Source organism: Ambystoma mexicanum, chromosome 10 (genome assembly GCF_040938575.1).
Source record: "Ambystoma mexicanum isolate Mex_15411 chromosome 10, UKY_AmexF1_1, whole genome shotgun sequence".
Lineage (NCBI taxonomy): Eukaryota > Metazoa > Chordata > Amphibia > Caudata > Ambystomatidae > Ambystoma > Ambystoma mexicanum.
Genome location: NC_090932.1, coordinates 750704982 through 750723054, shown reverse-complemented (window position 1 = coordinate 750723054; position 18073 = coordinate 750704982). Strand labels below are relative to the sequence as shown.

Genomic DNA, 18073 nt, shown 5'->3' with positions numbered 1-18073 from the left:
GAGCAGGACCTGCTGACAAAGCCTTGAAAGCAAAAGTCCAGTATTGCAGATATTTTGAGCTGACCCAGCATTTCCTTGGCTGCAGAAGAAATTGAAAACAATGTGTAAGTAGTTGAAGTCAGAGTGGTAGAGCATTTGGAAGAGGCTAGCTCTGTGTTCAGCTACATGATCAAGATGACACAGTTATGAATAATAACCAGTGGTCCTCTTGTCTAATTAGCTTCAACACAATGTCACTATACAAGAGTTTGAGGTGAGGATATGTCATCAATTGTTATCAATGTAGCCATTTCAGAGAGAGAGAGAGACTGTGTCTTGGAATGTATCTGAAAGTCATGAGGAAACCTCTGCATGTGAGGTGGTATATTCAGCTATAAGAACTGCGACAGGGGTCAAAGAAGAGGATGGCATCTTGAATTCCATACCAAAGCCTTTTGGGGCTGAGCGTGCATAATGTCTTTGATTGAGAGTGGGGATCTAACAAACCTATTGATAACCATGCTTAATAAAAAGGGACTATATAGTGTATCCTCTGTTGCCCCCCATAATAAGATATTTGCCATGCTTTCCCTATTTTATGCAACTCCCAGCTGTAGGTCAGCACTGTATATGAACAAGCTTTCAGATTACTTTAATGATATTCTCCGCAACAAGGTGGAGAGAAGGGGTTAGGTCTGATATACATGATGCTGTCTAAATCTACTTTTTCCTCAAACAATGGGGCCATAGGCACAGAGAAAGGTTGTGTACAAATATTTGAACCAGAAGTATGCAAAAGGTAGCCCCAAAGAGTCCATGCTGGCCAATAAGGAACCACAATTTTGGTGCACTAAAGCCTTGTTAAGCCTTAAGTAATTCTTGGCGTTGTAGCATCAGAAGTACAATCTGCAAACCTCACAATCTGATGAGGTAAGCAGATTAGAAGGTTTGGACCTGGGGAGCCTGGACGATGTGTAGCCAGAGGTCCAATAAGTGGAAATGGTCATTCGATGACGCAAAGTGATTGACCTATTTGGCTGATTCCCACCCAATAGATCTTGTATTGCAAAGATGTATGGAATAAATAGCATGTAGCAAGGAAGACAAAACATCTGAGCTGCTGGCACATACGCTATATGACAAAAGACAGTCTGTATAATGGGGGCCCACCTAGCCATGGTTGAATGATTGAAAGCACCATCTGAAACACATGTTAAAGTTAAAAGTGACAACTATGAGTCATTGTGAAAATTGACAAAGATTCGGCAAAAATGTAAATATATGTATACATCAGACTTGGTTTGTTTCCATAAAAAAAATATATGTATAGTACAAAAATGTTTTTATTATTTTATGCAGAAAAGATTTTTGGAGGACAATTTATTACACTCATGAATGTATAGATGCAGTGTCTCATATTTTTCATCAAGTTCTTCAAGGGTGTTGTGATAGGATTGTGTTTTTCATTTGTGTTACATGTGGGATCTATGTGAATGTCAGTTTTTGCGTTTCTGCACACAAGTCACAGGATGAAGGTTTAGTGTTGTTATGTCTGTCGTAATTTGATTTACAGATTCAGATCCTTTGTTTTGGCTATTCTCTCAAGAGATGTATACAGGAAACACTACATGTGTACATTCCTGTGTGTAATAACAAAGTTCTCCAAAATATATATTTTTTTGTATTGTACATGTATATTTTTTTAAGGATACACACCAAGTGTGATGTATTTCATTTATAAAATCTATACACATATTTACAGGTTTTCAGAATTTTCATCTGGAAGTGTTATATTATGACTTTTGTAAGCATAATAATCTACAGGAAAGGATTTTGATGTGATGTATGACTTTAATACTACCTGCACCATTACTACCTTTTGGATTGGAGGTAATACCTTCACCTAGAATAAGAATGTTTTCCTTCTCCTATGGGTTTCCAAATCCATAATCAGACAGGGTGTTGAAGCAAATAACACCAGTTTTACCATTACCGCCACACTCATAATGAGATCAATAGACATATGAGTAACAGTTAAAAAGTAGTATGTATGCAATTGAGCATTAGAGTCTGTGTAATTGAGATGATGTATGTTTAATTGATCATAGTATAGGATCACTGACCGGAAATAGTTTTTGGGTGAAAATGATTACTATCTATTTTCAGTAGCACCAGAACCAAACCAACCTGTAGTACGTCCAATTAAAAGCTCTTCCACTGTATGTTATGTGGCCAAGAGGCCAAGAGATTGAAGAGGACCAGTGCCTCTATCCTGCTGTTAGCAGGTATCCTCAGCTATGCAGAAAGAATAACAATACTCACAAACACAGACAAACAGATACAGACAGATCTACAGAGGCACAGTCACAGAATCTCTCTTTCTCCCACACAAACACACATAAGCATGCGCACATGCACACACACAAAATCTAATTATTTTTGTTATCTTCCCAATATTTTACATGGAAACCCAAGAGAAATGACTGTGGGTAATTCTGTAATGTTTTTGTATTCGATGGTCACTAAAGAAGAAAGCACCAAATATATATGCCTGTATAAACCCTGTGTGCTCCTTACATTCTTCACCGCCTACCCATGATGCTGCACATGTGACTTGAGATTTCCTTAATGTGTATCACAGCAATCAGGATTTAAGTTGATAATATTCAAATCTGTTTGCAGTACATACTGCATCGATATATGAATCATATAAAACATTCTATTGTTCCATGTTGGATATACTTTTCATTGAATATGGTTTGACACTGCATCTTTTGATTAAAGGCACATTTGTCAATTAAACCTATTTTCAGTTTCCCATAACAATATACTAGAACATTTCACTCAATCACAGGAGAATAGGACAATGTGTGTATTACAACAGGATAAAACAAAAAAATTCAATGAAGCTGATCTTAGAATGTATGTGAAGGTCAACAAGTCTCAAAATTGAAACCAATATGCTAACTAAAACACGAATTTAGAGTTGTTCTCTTTCTGAAACAAATCTTTAAGTTTGCAAACCTGGTTTGATGTGGCTGTTGCAGCGAATGGTACACTCGTGGCAGACGTTGCAGCTGCAGACACACTGGCTGGGGTAGCATTGTGCATCATGGGAACTTTTCGTAGGGTCAATCACATAAGCAGACAAACAGAAGAGTGGAGCATTTATGGAGCCACAGCAACATATGTCAGAATCATTGAGCATCGAGGTTGTAGGAGTAGTGCACCACACGAGGAGGCATCATCATCAGCAGCAGCGAGCGACATGCAATCACAGTGCAAAGCAGGACAACATCCCAGGGTGTACAGGAAGATGGTTGAAATAGAAAAAACATGGGAAAATACTGATTACAATCAAATAAATCATCACAAACAACCCTGATTACATTAAAATAATAAATATAATAATTTTTTTTTTTAGTAAGGGTTTTAATCTAAATGCTTTACATAGGACATATTCACATACATTACTATTATTACCCAATTGAAATTGGTACTCATTTAACAACCTCAGAAGGATGAAAGGCTGAGTTGGCCTTGCCGGGAGTTGAACCTGTGCCTCTAGATCAAACACAGATCACAACAATGAACGTTTAACCCACTGAGCCATCTTACTGGCTTAACATGTATAGTCTACATGTATTCAAGATCGATTATGTATTATTATCGAGTAGTGATTCCACAGAAGATTCAGAAAAGTTATCCAAACTTAATATATATTTATAAAAATTAATTTTCCAAGAAGAGTGTATTTTCTTAAAAGTAAATTCCCAGCCCAATCAAAATCCACATATGATGTCAGGGAGTGAGACAGCATGTAATCAGAAAGACTAAAGCCCAGTGAACATAAATAGAAGCAATTATTATAGACCTGTGTCAGATAAATTGTGATCAATATTAATTGATATTCTTTTGTAACTGCTTCTGATTTAGATACCCTCATTAACAGTGTAAATCTCAAGAATGGATGTTGATGGTCTGCGAGCAATTCTACAGGTGTCAAAAAATCAAGAAACAAAGCTGGCACCTACCAACACTTGTAGCGGGTGTCATGCACAATATTGAGCCTGCCCATCATGCATTGCAACAGGAAGGTGGATTTGAAAAGGGAAAAGAATTAAAACAACCCATCACACGTGTAATTAAGAACTTCATATGCACAAGAAAGAAAAACTGTTATTATAGCAACAGTGGAATGTAACTGTAAGCAGAATTCAATCATACAAATGCACAGTGATCAATTAGAAAAAGCCATAGGCAAAGTGAAAGCTGATTTAACTGTGTAATGGTATAGAATAATATGCTCTCCAAAAGATATTACCCACACCAACATGTGCTCAATAGATATTTTTAATGCTTGATTATCCTGTGGGATTTAACAATAACTGAAGCTAGAATTGATCTATACACACTCTTTTTTTAACAAGCCTAACTGATTAAAAAAATAACCTGTCCCTTTAAATTAGCAGTGTCAAATATACATGCCTGTATCAAAACCAGGCAATCGTCTCTGCTACAACATTTTCTTGCAAAGTGGCAGAACTTCATAGTTTGAATTAAAATAAGTGTTTTAGTGCATTTTGTTAAATTCAAGGAGATGTTAGTGACAGTGTTTTTGGGTTTGGCCTATATTAGTGAAGTGTGTCCCCTCTTAGGAATAGGGTAAATCGTATCCATGCAGGAGAGCTCCATGAAGGAAAGGATTCAAAGATCAACAGGAAAGATGATGCATTCTCCCTTTCATTATTTATTTATTAAATTATTTTGGATGCTGTAAACCTAAAGTGGGATATACATTTGTTAAATTAGGAACAGAGATAGTCAGCCATAGTTTTGCAAATCTAATATTCCCAAATGTAGTAACTACTAAATAAACAATTAAAATGATACAGGTTTAGATGACATACATTCAGTAATTGACTTTGGTACTTGGTGCTGTGTTTGGGAAATTGGGTGCAGTTATTCTATATTAAAATTTCTGTGGGGTGGCCACCCATTTGAGTCGTTCATATTTGGAGATAACTAAGGTTTTTAGTATGACTGATGGAGAAATTCCATGAGTGGGTGGGCTTTACGGGGAATACTGGGTGGACAGCATGGTGCTTGGTAGCACCTACAGGATTAAGTATTGCTAGAATAAGAGTACCTAGAGTAATTATTTTGATCCCATACAGTTGTTCCTCTAATGAAGTAGGAGAAGAAACACCTGTTTGTATTTCCGATGAAGATTTTGGGATAGCGGGTGCACATTCTGTTGAAGTCCAGAAAGAATGACAGAATCAAGGGTGTTAAGTGTAAAGGCTCAGTATGCGGGGTGAACCTTGAGAGTGCTTTCTACATTATACACAGATGCTGAATCAAGATCAGGTGTTCTTCAGTCTAAACCTTTCAATTAAGAGTCTTTAAGAGAGATCTTGGAAAGTCCAACTTATTAAGAATACCTACATGTAGAAAAGTATCTGTTCGGTCAGAAATCACTTAAAATGGGATCCCTTATGCATTCCTGGTAAGTTAGTTGTAGACTGGGCCTATCACAATTGATGTGGGAGGTTTCATTAGTATGCTTCAATACAAGTAGGAAGTATAGGCCAAGATCTTTGGAATACGCAGATAATCATATGTGATTATGACCTGAATAGTACAATAGTTTGGCTAGGTCTGAATGTCCACAACATGTGACCATTAAGGAATTTAGGGACACTGAGCCATAGAGCTGTATGTAGTTAAATGCTAGACAGTGTTTCTTGTGGCACAGCTTACAAAAATGATGCCCTATGTTAAAGTACGTACTTAGATAACTCTAATCAAAGGATTATATCAGTCAAGGTTTGAAATAGTCTTTATCTAGCGATCCTGAGATGGAAGAGGTGTGTGTTCATATTGGAGATTGAGCTAGTCTCATCTTGATAGTGTAAGCTAGTATTCTGAGAACTGATGGACGGATACATTTAGAAAGAATGTTGTGACAATTTTGACTTGTCAGTATACATTACATTTTGGAAATCTCATGGTACGCTTCTTCACTTTTGAATACCACCAACAGGCTAAGGGGACAACCTCCAAAATAAAAACGACTTCAGTGCTCAGAGCCTGTTGCAAAATGTTACGAGTTTTAATGAACATGTTCCAGAACTGATTTGTCCACGTTCTTCCATAAACTAACTGAGATGATGGTTAAGATTGCAATGCATCAGATGTCTCACAATCCTGGATGGATGAAAATACTACTATATCTTTAACTCTTTACCCAAAATTCAATAGAATGACAGCATTCCACTGATTTTTTTATTTCCAAAAAATATCTAAAACATGTTATTGGGTGCAGTAAGATCATTAGAAACTTCTTCAGCTCCTTTGATAATAATTTGTAGACAAATCACCTATGATGGCATTGTATGAATATTGTAATATTCTTGTAACACATTTAGAACATATTCTCTATGACAGTAGTGCTGTGTTTTAGCTTAAAGGCTGTGCCGTTCTTCATTAAAATGGTGTAGGTATATTTATGTTTTACTTATGTGCATGCATGATACAAATGGAAAATGTCATTATTGAAAATTATTACAAATTCCAAAAATGGTTAAATTGTCATTATGGGTCAAAAAAATCGGCTTTACTGAAAACAAAACCTAACCGGCGATATGCTGTTCAGAATTCTGCATATCACTATGAATAATGTAATATACTCTACAAAAGAAGGTAAAATATATTTGAATGAGGCTGGGCTTTGCTAAGACATGCCAAGGCCTTTTTGCCAAGGGAGGGCCTGGTAATAGAGAATAGGTTTGTCATGATGAAATGCAAAGTTTAGAACCCTATCACCAATGTTGACTATCTAAATCCCTGAACACTATTTAGCCCTGCCAAGCGAGAACTTGGCAATTATGAATGGTTTGAGTGCTTTCTATATGAATTATGGACATTCATTTTGCAACCATTACACAGGGTCAAAGTGATTTGCAGTGAATGAACATGAGACAGCAATAAAAATAGTTTCTACAGTATTTGTAAATGGAAATATTATGCAAACAAAAAGGACCATGCTTATATAGCCGTACAGCTAAAAGCATGTGGGTTTTTCAAGAGAAGGTCAGTCATCATAATATGCTTTCTCTTGCACAGCATGTATTGCCTTGAATCCGAATTGCCATCACTGTTTATCTTTTGCCAAATATAACTTTTTTTGTAAAAGTCTGGTAAATTAGACTTTTGGGAGCATATTTAAACTACTTTCATTGCTGTCACTGTTTACTTTTTAAGAAGTGTAAAGCACATGATACAGAAAGTGAAAAAAGTTTGACAGGAAGCTATTATAGCTCCAAAATTGCCCACGATATAGCCAACACAAGAGGATTATACACAAGATTAAGTGCTCTACGGGATGTTTTTCTTCCAAGCTCTGAATAGTTGTCAGTCATTTGTAAAATCATGAACACAGTGGTTTGAACATTGTTACAATCTTTTTAGAATTATTTTTCTTCCATTCTAGTTGTAATTGAAATCACGGTTGGTGAATATGTTTTGTGGTTATTAGTGCCTGTCTACCAATGGATTCCATTTGTTTTACTATCAGTTTGCATGTAGGGTAGCATTGTTCCCTGCACCATCCTCTAATCTGATGACCTTTTCTCAAACATAACAATGAGTTCAGTGCAGGAAGAAAGACTGCAAGTGGCCATCTCACCACCCCTGTGATATTGGTCTGCCTTTCTAGGATGCACTTGGAAATATACACACTTTTTTTCTATTTTCAGCAATTACAGGCACACTCATGCTACCACAAGGACATTTATTTTCTATTTCTAGCCTGAGCGGTCTCCCCAAATTGCAAAGCTTTTGGATCCCTCATGCTAGAAATAGAAAAGCTGGTATTTGAGCATTAAAGAGAAACATTTTTTTTTAATTTCCAGCACAGCGTGTTGCGGAGTAGCAGGAAACATTCCAAGGTACCTGCTGAGCGAAGCATGTTTGTTGGCATGGTAGGGGACTGCCTGCCCTCCTTTTCAGTCTCCTTAAGCCCTCAAAACGTTCCAGTTGAATTGTCAAAATGAGTTGCAACGAAATGTGGGTGTTTTGAGTTTTCCTTAAATCAGTTGAAGCATGTGAGTCATGGAGTTTGATAGTAGATACATTAAGGTCCTTGTTTTCCAGAGGAAAGCATTTCATAAGAAGATAAAATACTACAGCATGACAGTATGATATGGGGCTGATCTAGGTAGCATTTCAGTAGTTCATCAAGTACAATAACACCAAGAGAAGTCCCTAAAACATCAAAATAAGGGGGAAATTATTAAATTGTATAATTTTAAGTAGAATAATTATTCAGATGAGTTACAGTTGACATCTCAATGTATTCCTTGCAGCAAATCTCAGATGGGATAAATATGAATAAGTTACAGCCTTGAAAGTAGTTTTTAAATCAGTTTGAATTAACCTCTAAACATTGCATAAGACCTACGAGCAACAGGAGCAAACCAAAAAGGAAAACAGAAATGTGTCTTAAGGGAATAAGTATGCCTTATGAAATTATATTTTTGATCGTAATGGCAAAGAGCATTCATACAGTAGAAAAATACTTATCAGACATACAAAACATAATACAGTCCCTTTCTTCAGTCATTGCAGTGAGAATGTTTGAACCAGGTCGTCTTCAATGAGTATCAGAGACTTTTAAGTCCCGATTCATGGAAGTGTTTTATAATGGCACAGTCCCATAGGAAAACGTTCAATGAATCAGGCCCTTAATCTTTAGCACCAAGACTTACAAGTCTCTTAGTGTCCCAAATATATGATGCTACCACATCTGTGCTTCACAAAGAGCTACAAATTCTAAACACTGGAAAGAAATATATGAAAACAAAGGCCTGTGATCGCTCCTTCTAGCACCATTCAAGCAGTTCATTATCTCAAAATAATTCGGACTTTCTGATTTGATCTGTATTCCTGTCTTACTATATTTCTGCATTTCTAGATTCCAGTAATGGATGCAGAGAAGCATTTTTGATCCACCAATCTGCAGCATTTATAAATATTGAGGCCATTTGGAGCTAATCTGTCAAGAAATATCTATATAAACACCAATATTATATACAGGTAAAAAGAAGAACTCTCTAGAGCATCACTGCATATATCAAAACATTTTTTTATTCTCAAATCAGCTTTCATTGAACAGTAAATCCTATGAAATGTTGCCTTCTTGTTCCTTGTCTAGAACTCATTGAGGCAGCAATGCATGCTGAATTAAGGCAGCTGGTTTAGGAATAAGACTCTATAATGTGTAGTTATATTTAAGTAACTGATTTCAAGGTCAATATTCAAGTCAAAGAAGCTATGATATTGTGACCTATTAGAAAATAAGGCTGTAAATGGTATGACACTGTTCTTGGGGGGTGTTTCCTAGATGAAGTATGTTTGACATGTAAACATTTTGCAAATATGACATTATTCCAACAGGACATGAACCACACTATGAAGTCCAGCTGTTTGAAACTGGTGATAAATGAATTATACCTACTAGCGAGGAATGACTAGCAATAAAACAAGAGTGTTTCAGATGAGACTGAGGGGTGGGATTACAGCCTATATAACAAGCTGCTCAAACCTGTAGTGGCACAGAGGTGAAGCAGCCAGAGCTGAAGAAGCCAGATCGGGGAAGAGTTTGCAGGTCCCAGCTGATTTACAAGCTGGACTGCCTGGGTTACAGAAAGCAAGCAGCTAATTCAATGTGTGGGCCATGGCACTAGTTTTGTCTATGGGCCTAAACTTGCCACTTTGTCAATATTTCCAAATTGTGATCTTGAAAGTTGCTTCAGTAATTTGGGGACAAACCTAAATTAAAGACCTGAGCTGCTGTGTTAAGAAGAAACGTACAGATTTCAACTGTGTTCCCTGTGATACAGTACATCTGCTTATGGCCCTTAAACTAGATTCATACCACTACTGTACATGTTTGTATGCAAACAATAGTCATTTCTATCACTTTATGCATTACAGGGGTAAGGTGGTGAGAGGGGTACACCAGAGAATCCCACCTTTTAACCCTCTTATCATGAGCCTTTTAAAAACAGTTGTCACTCTTTTGAAGGGAAGTGCTTGTGATTCCCTTCTGCACAGTAAAACAATGTTTTTTATAAAATTGGGGCCAATTTGGTATTATTTCCTCTATCTCCAGAAAGTCAGCCCAAAATATTACTAGCGGTTTTCCAATGACATAGCGACAGTAGTATTTGATCAAACTCTGAACTGTGCGGATGGAAACATCTGCAGCATTTGACAAACATCTTTAAATTGACCAATAACACCCAAACCCAAATGACACCCAAAGTCTATAATTAGCCAAGGGAATAATTAATGTCTGTTGGAGCCTCGGTTACACTTTTTTCTTTTTTACAGGCATTAAAAAACCTACCTCTGACAATCCCAATGTTTCACCTGCACATGTGGTCCACCAAAATGCAACCTTGTTTTCAACATAAATCTGTCCCTCAGTCAGGATGTAGACCCATGCTCACTTAAATGATCCCTTGTTAACCCACTCAAGAGAAAATCCTTGTTGAATCCTATAGTCTTGTGGTACTACCACCATATTGCTGGGCTACAATGGGTAGCTAGAAACAGTTTCAGAATTACCTGGAGAACGCTCAGATGTTGGATACCCTGCAGACTCAGTTCTGCCTAAGCAGGGAACCGAAAAACAACTATAACTGCTGTATGGGGCAATATCATTGCTATCACAGAAGAAGGGGCAATTATCACTGCTGCCATGCTGGACCGCACCTTGGCATTTAATACAGTTGATCATGCTAATCTGCTATCTCATCTCACTGCCACAGTTGCGATCTCAAAGCAGGCCATTGACAGTGTAAATTGACAGTGTAAATTCCTTCCTGTATTGGAGATCAAGCAGTTAATTTAGGACGTTTTTTGTCTGCTTACAGGCCTGCTTTTTGTGGATTTCCTCAGGGGACCTACTTGTCACCTCCTATGTTTAATATATCTAGACCCTTATGTCTATTTTGCACAGGTTCTAGCTTAAATACCACTCATATGACATTGGCACTAAGGTGCATGTTAGGGCCTTCAGTTCCTTTGAAGATTTTCTTTGGAGGTCTCCTCTTGTCTCAGAGAGACGAGGGACTAGATTCTCTTTAATGGACCCTAGTTAAAACCTACAAAGACAGGTGTAGCCTTCCTGGGGCTGAAACATCTGCGTAAAGATATGTGTTGTTCTCCCTATCCCCCTGCATTCATTAGACTTTCTTAATGCTTTCATCAAGAAAATCAAGGATTTAGGTGTTGTTTAGCACATTGATATAAGTATTGATTACCGAGTGAGTGAGGTTGTGAGATATGCTTTTAAGACCTTGGCTTTGTGTCACACTCTTCCTTACCTTCCCAAAAAAGGCCAACAAGCCATTGGCTTAACCATTCCAAGCTTGACCCTGCCACCACTTTATTCAGTGATACCTGAACACCATTCTTCCCATTTTCAGACCGTTCAACATGCTGCCGTTTAACTAATTTTTAGATTACGCACATCTTCCCATGTTCTACCATCTGGCAAACACTAGATTGGCTCCTGTTCGGCAAAGAATTCAGTTTAAGTTTCTAGGCCTGATTTTGATTGTAAGTGTTTAAATAGACTTACCCCATCGTACTTAGTCGATATGATCCATCTATACCACTGCCTATGCCACTAAGTTCCAAAAACAGCTACTTTTTGGTCATTCAACTTTTCAGATGCAAGAACAGAGACATATGGTTCACCTATGTTACGCACTCCCTGTGCATCTGCATTATAACTTCTTTAATCACTTTCCATAAAGGATGAAAGTCCATCGCTTACCCCTGGCGGCTTTGCTTTCTGATAAACTGATCATATTTGAATACGAGTAGCCCGATGCACTTTAGTCTCCTCAGTCGTTGACCAGTATAAATATCACAACTTCTTGGTTGGTGGATTTAGATAGATGGGAATCAATCTAACCAACACCCATCAAAGACAGTGCCAACAATGACAGACTTGATTGATTTCAACGGCTTGGCTGATATTTACCAACACTATAAACTAAATTCCAGAGGTGAATAATGCCTCTGCTAGAAATTAGTTGATCTGTGTTGTGGGTTCACCAAGTGACTCAAACACTATTCTGCCCGGGACATTGACAGACCATGTTCCTACAGTTGAGCATTTCCCAATCCACAACATTCCAACAAAAAGAGAAATTTGGGGAGTTCAAAAATAGTCTTTCTAAAACAGTCACAGGTGGGGGATGCAATAAAGGATTCACCTTGAATTAAAGCACTGGAGCCAGAGAGGGAAATTGTCAATTTTCACTCTAATTATTTTGCTCTAAGTGCAGAAATGCTTTGCTTTTGTGTGAAAATATTTTCCATGTGCACAAATGAAATGAAAAAATTATATGCTGAATTTAAGAAGTAGTTTTCATTATTCTAATATAATAAATAGACATGTGGTGTTAGAAAACAATACTTCTTTGATATTCAAATCAGTATTAACAAATATGTTTTTACATTTTTACAGACAAAAACAGCCAAACCCAATGCATTCCGAGAAGCATTTCTCTTCATGAGGGGTATAAATATTTACAGGTTCTGAAAATAATCCGAAAAAAAAGACCATTGTAAGCAAACACTCTTCCAAATCTAATCATTTACAACATGATAGTTAGCGAGGAAAAGAGCAAATATAACAACCCAGTGAAAGAACTGCCGCATTTTTGTAGATCCGGCCAACTTGGGATGACCCCCTTTGTCTATGTGGAAAAATTGGTAATGCAGTACTGAAGAGAGCACCTGGATTTCACCTACTCTCCTGGCTGTGGTGATAACCACAAGAAACGTTGTCTTCCAGGAGACAAACCTACTATTGGCTTAATGCATCGGCTTGAATAGGGGACAAAAATCTAGAGAGAATGACATTCAGGTTCCAAGAAGAGGCAAGATGGCGTACAGGGGGAAATGTCTCCTCATAAATTCCTTTATTAACCTATGCAACCACAGCAAAAGCACCACAAAATTTCATGTGAAGATAGAAATGACAACTAAGTTAACCTTGATGGAAGAATGAGCAAGGCCACTGGTAGCCAAAGAGAGCAAGTATGGATGGGTTTGCTGTGGCTGGAAATTAAGGGCACCTACCCGTGCCTCTAACATCAAATGGTGAACCCTTTTCACTTTTTATTGTAGCACGACATGTTCGAAGGAGCCTGAGCCTTGGAGAGGACATCCCTGCAGTTCTGGGGCATGTTGATGACGAGGTTGAATTAGAGAAACGCAGGCAAGCTGTGAGGTAGAGCGAGGACGGGCCATGGTGGAGAACCTTACCCCCGCAAAGCAGGTTGTACACTGATGGACGCTTGATGGGCGGGACTGATGAGAGAGCTAGAAGTTCTGAGATGCCGGAAACCTCAGCCACACTCGCACCACAAGGATCTGTCTGCAAGGCTGCTGTTTGGCTGCATGGAGGACTTCCACGGAAGCGTGAAAGTGTCTCCGAGCTTGCATTTGAAATTGTAATTTATGGAAAACAGGTCGACACTGTACCCATGTCTGGAAGATGACTTCCACTTGACTTTGCAGAGGCTCCCATTTGTGGCAGGATGGGAGGTCCCGGTTGAGGGAATATGCCACAGATTTATGTCTGCTCGGAAGGTGAAAGGGGGAAAGAAACAGTCCCTGGGACACAGTGACTGAGCCTTAGGGGAGAGCATCAAAGATCTGGTGCCTTCTTGTTTTTGGAGGCAGAATATTGTGGTTGAGTTATCCGTGAGCACATGCACCACTTTCCTATGCAGATAGGGCATGAAAGACCTGACGGCCCATTACACCACCTAAGCTCCAAGACATTGACATGGAGAGATTGCTCCTCTGCTGACCAGAGACATCTGTTGTGAAGAAAGACATTGTGGGATACCCAGCCCTAGGCAGAGGCATCTGTCATCCCATTTACTTTATGGCCTGACAGTGTGAAAGGAGCACCGTAGGTACGGTTGGTGACATCCTTCCACCAACATATCGCTTTGCGAAAGGGTCCCATGTGGAAGAGCTTGTTGTCCCAATATCTGGAGTTCTGATTCAAGTGGGTATCTAGGAATGCTTGTAGGGGGCTCATGTGAAGCCTGAAGCTTTTGATGAGTGGGATGCATGAGGACATCATGCCTCAAAGGGATTCAAGAGTTTGTACTGAGAAAACACGTTGTTGAGATGACGCTTGAATCCTGGATAGGGCTTTGTTGATCCCCTTGGTCAATAGGGAAAGTGGAAGGTGAACAGGGACAGAGTAGCATGTGGTGCACAGGTTTCCCCCTCGAAACAGCATCTGCAGCGACGGCATCATAGACGTCTGGTAATTGAGAGAGACACCTAAAAATGTTAGACATGCTTCTGTGGCTGACCTGTTCGAGGGGTGGTGCTGTGATCAGCTAGTCATCCAAATAAGGGTAGACCTGGATGCCCGAAGTCCTGAGTTTGCAGTTTCTGGGGCAATACATTTCGTAAACATCCTGGGAGTGGACTTGAGGCCAAAGAGGAGGACCTTGAAAAGAAAGTGGTTCCTGATACCACACAACACAGTCATTGTGAATGGGGACATAGAAATAGGCGTCCTTCATGTTGAGAGACAAAAGGAAATCTCCTTTGGCAAGCTGCCTGAGAAATGTTTGAAGTGTGATCATAAACAACATGTTCATACTGAATATGAAATGGTATGTGAAAGATACAACTAAGATGCTTAAAATAGTGGACCAAATATGTATACAGGAGAAGGACATATTGGTGACTTTTGATGTCAAGTCTCTCTACACAAATTTCCCACAGATAGAGAGCCTGAAAGTGATGGAGAAATACTTAGATCTAAGGGCTGACAAAACAGTGCCAACTTGTTTCATTGTAGTGTGTGAGCCAGGATTGCCTTAACTGAAAATATATTTTTATTTCACACCAGACAAAGCAAACTAATGTATGGATGATTTTGAGAAGAAACATATTTATAACCCCAATAATATATTCAGTTTCCACATTTCGAAATGGAAAAGATATATTGATGATATCTTCATGATATGGAAAGGTGAGCTAGAAGATCTAAATATATTCTGTATGTGGCTGAACAACTGCGATCCATATGTGAAGTTCCCCATGGTGCATTTTAACGTAAAGATTCAATTTTTGGTAGTCAATATAGAAAAGATAGATGGGAGGTTTTGCAAACCAACTGATAAGAATACTGTTGTATCTGTATTATATATTTCTGCCTTTTGCAGGTAAATGTGAGGGAGTATCAGCCTGAGTCTGTGTGATGTCACTTGGAGAATGTGCACTGGTATGAACATTAGAATCCCTACTCAGTGTTCCAATGCCACTCATTTGGAGAGATGAGACCTGGGTGTTGGGCAGCGGTGGGTCCTTACCTTAAAAACCTATGGACTTGCTGATGCAACTTCACAACTTAATAAAAGAACTTAAGAAGATATACATGAGCAATGGTAGAGCAATGGTAGAGTGTATTTTACAACACATGGTGACTAGTTGGTCCTCTGGAAAGGAAAGGAACCCAAGTGAGCTGTGGTGGGGGAACCACTACCCCCAAGGGAACACCCACCACCCGGGAGTGCAACTTGAAAGCAAATTGGTGAGCAGCATTTGTTTGGTGCAAAATATGAAGTAACCATTATACAAAAAGAAGGGAACTGCACAATCAAGGAGAAATGCAAGACAATGCCAAAGTTTCACGTAGTTTGAGGAATAGACAAACTACCCCAAAAGACAACGCATAATACTACAGTCAGAGTGTGATTAAAGCATGGCTCCTAAGGGGGGATGCAACCTTCAGGGTGCACTAATGAACGAATTAGGCCATTGCGCTTCAGCACCAGCTGAATGGTGAGCTACTTGTAAAAAGGGATGGGTGTCCTGGGTGAGATCTGCTTACCTCAGCAGTTCGACAGAATCGATGACGTCGGGACCGCATCAGGTTGGAGCTTTATATTAAAGGAGCTAGCTGCATAGAATGTGGGACTTACCAACTGTTCTGTAAGTCTGGGAATTAAAAGATCATTAAGATCACTGTCTGTGAGGCAAAAGAAGAAGGAAAGATGCAAATACACTGAACATAGAGGGGTGACATAAAGTAACTCATTAACACTGACTCCTGATTAGGCAGGAAAGTAATGCAGATACATTTGTGTAATGTTTAAAGGACACATTGTGGGTAAGCAGGCACCTTTTCTCAGGAAGCAGTAAATATCTTATAGCAGAGTAGTTGGAAAGAGTGATAGTTGTGATTGTGGAGAAGAACATTCCTATCTTTTTTTTCTACTCACACAGATGGACTACTGAACTTGTATTCATTTAACCACACAGATGAACCTAAGTCATAAGAGAGGTTATGTGAAATGTGTGTTATAAAGCACATACTTTAGTGAGTCGAGGAATCTTCTACAAGTATTGTGGTTCTTTTGTTAAAGAGTTCTGGAACTGGTTAAAACTGCTGGTTAAGGAAAAGTTGTGGCTTAGAAAAGGAATGTACGCAGGCAGGTGTGCATGAATGTGTTTTGGTTGTGATGAGAAGTGAAGTCATGGTTAACATGCAAACATGAGGTTTGTGCCAGATGTGAGTATGAAGTAGGGTTTAGGGAAGGGCAGCTGACATAAACAATGTTGCATTCTCAGAAAGAGGGAGAATATATAAAGCGATTAAAAATGTGATACATGGGATGAGAACCAATAACAGATATTTTGATAGGAATTGCAGGTATAAAGTTGCTCAACGCAATATGGAGTTTTAGGCATTTTAGGCAATGTATAAAGAACAAACTTTCAGAAATGTGTGGTGGTTGACGGCCATCACCTAAGATCTATATCTAGTTCTCACGTGAATGCAGGTTATCAAAATGGGATCTAATAACTACCCTCAAAGGAATTACTTACAATCCGAATGATGTGAGAGTAAGGAGACTTGTGTACAAAAACATTCCAAAGCTGCAAAAAAAGATGTGGGTAGAAAAAGCATTGGAAATAGAAGAGGATGCATCTTTGAATAATTCTTGCAAATTTTGGGTTACTTTTGTCCTGCTCACTGAAAAAGCCATCTGAAATATAAAGTGAGCTCAATGTTAGTTCTCAGGATTGGACAGAATATTTTCAGGAGGTTTATTATATGGAAGGAATAAACTGTGAATTCAGCTGTAACTGATGCACAGTCTTTCATCCAGGGCTCTCATTAGGAACCTATCTGAGTCATTACTGCACAAGCAGCTTTTAAAGGCCCTGGCTGGCCCTGATGCGATTCCAGCTAATTTAGACCTCTGTGCTCCCTTATTAGATGTTTTTCATGCCATTTGGGCTTCAAGACAGGTTCCCGGGAGCTGGAGAAAGGCCCTTATTGTGCTAATTTATAAAAATGGCAACCGGGAGGTTGCACAATCATACCGCCCTCTACTGGGCACAGTGAGCAAGCTTTTTGGCAACTTGTTTGCACAAGTTTAAATGAGTGGGTCTCAGCAGGGGGGTTTTAGCTGAATCACAGGGCTGATTCAGTTCCAGGTTGGGCGCGACAGAGCAAATCCTTAATTTATATCTTTTAGAGGCCAAATATTATTACCTGTACAAAGCACCAATATATTTTCCATTTACGGATCGCTCCACTGCCCTAGATATGGTTGATATGGCCAGGCCCAGGGCGGTCCTAGAAGAATTAAAAATACCATGACACCTTTTATCAACAATAAAGCTTATGCATCATGAAACATAGGCCACTATTCACTTTGGACCTGTCAGAGAGTGTACGGATTACTTCTACAGAGGTAGGGGTGTGAAACAGGGGTGTATCCTGGCACCACTCCTGTTTAATCTCGACAATAACTCGTTAGAGTCTGAGCTGAAGGCTACACTCACCGTCGTCCCTATGATCGGGTGCGTACATATTCCAGTACTGAATTACGCAGCCGACGTGGTTTTTAGGGTGCACAGAGCTCTTCAGGCTCTTATTAATAAACATACCCATTTTACTGGAGCAAGATATCTAAAGGTTAACGCTATTAAATCCAAGGTGATGACGATCTGGGGAAAA

At 39.0% G+C, this 18073-nt stretch overlaps 1 protein-coding gene across 9 annotated transcripts in view; it reads right to left on the bottom strand.

The window, feature by feature from the left end:
• MBNL1 (muscleblind like splicing regulator 1) overlaps positions 1 to 18073 on the bottom strand; it is a 634043-nt gene that overhangs the window by 71984 nt on the left and 543986 nt on the right. For 7 of the 9 annotated variants that reach the window (XM_069618401.1, XM_069618396.1, XM_069618403.1 and 4 more), the window contains 2 exons: positions 4014 to 4049; positions 3004 to 3098 (listed from right to left, as the gene is read on the bottom strand). The exons of 1 other annotated variant lie outside the window; for it this stretch is intronic. In XM_069618401.1, the coding sequence (XP_069474502.1) occupies positions 3004 to 3098; positions 4014 to 4049 (131 nt within the window). The remainder of the gene's footprint in view (positions 1 to 3003; positions 3099 to 4013; positions 4050 to 18073) is intronic. One more of the 9 variants, XM_069618398.1, reaches the window with a different exon arrangement.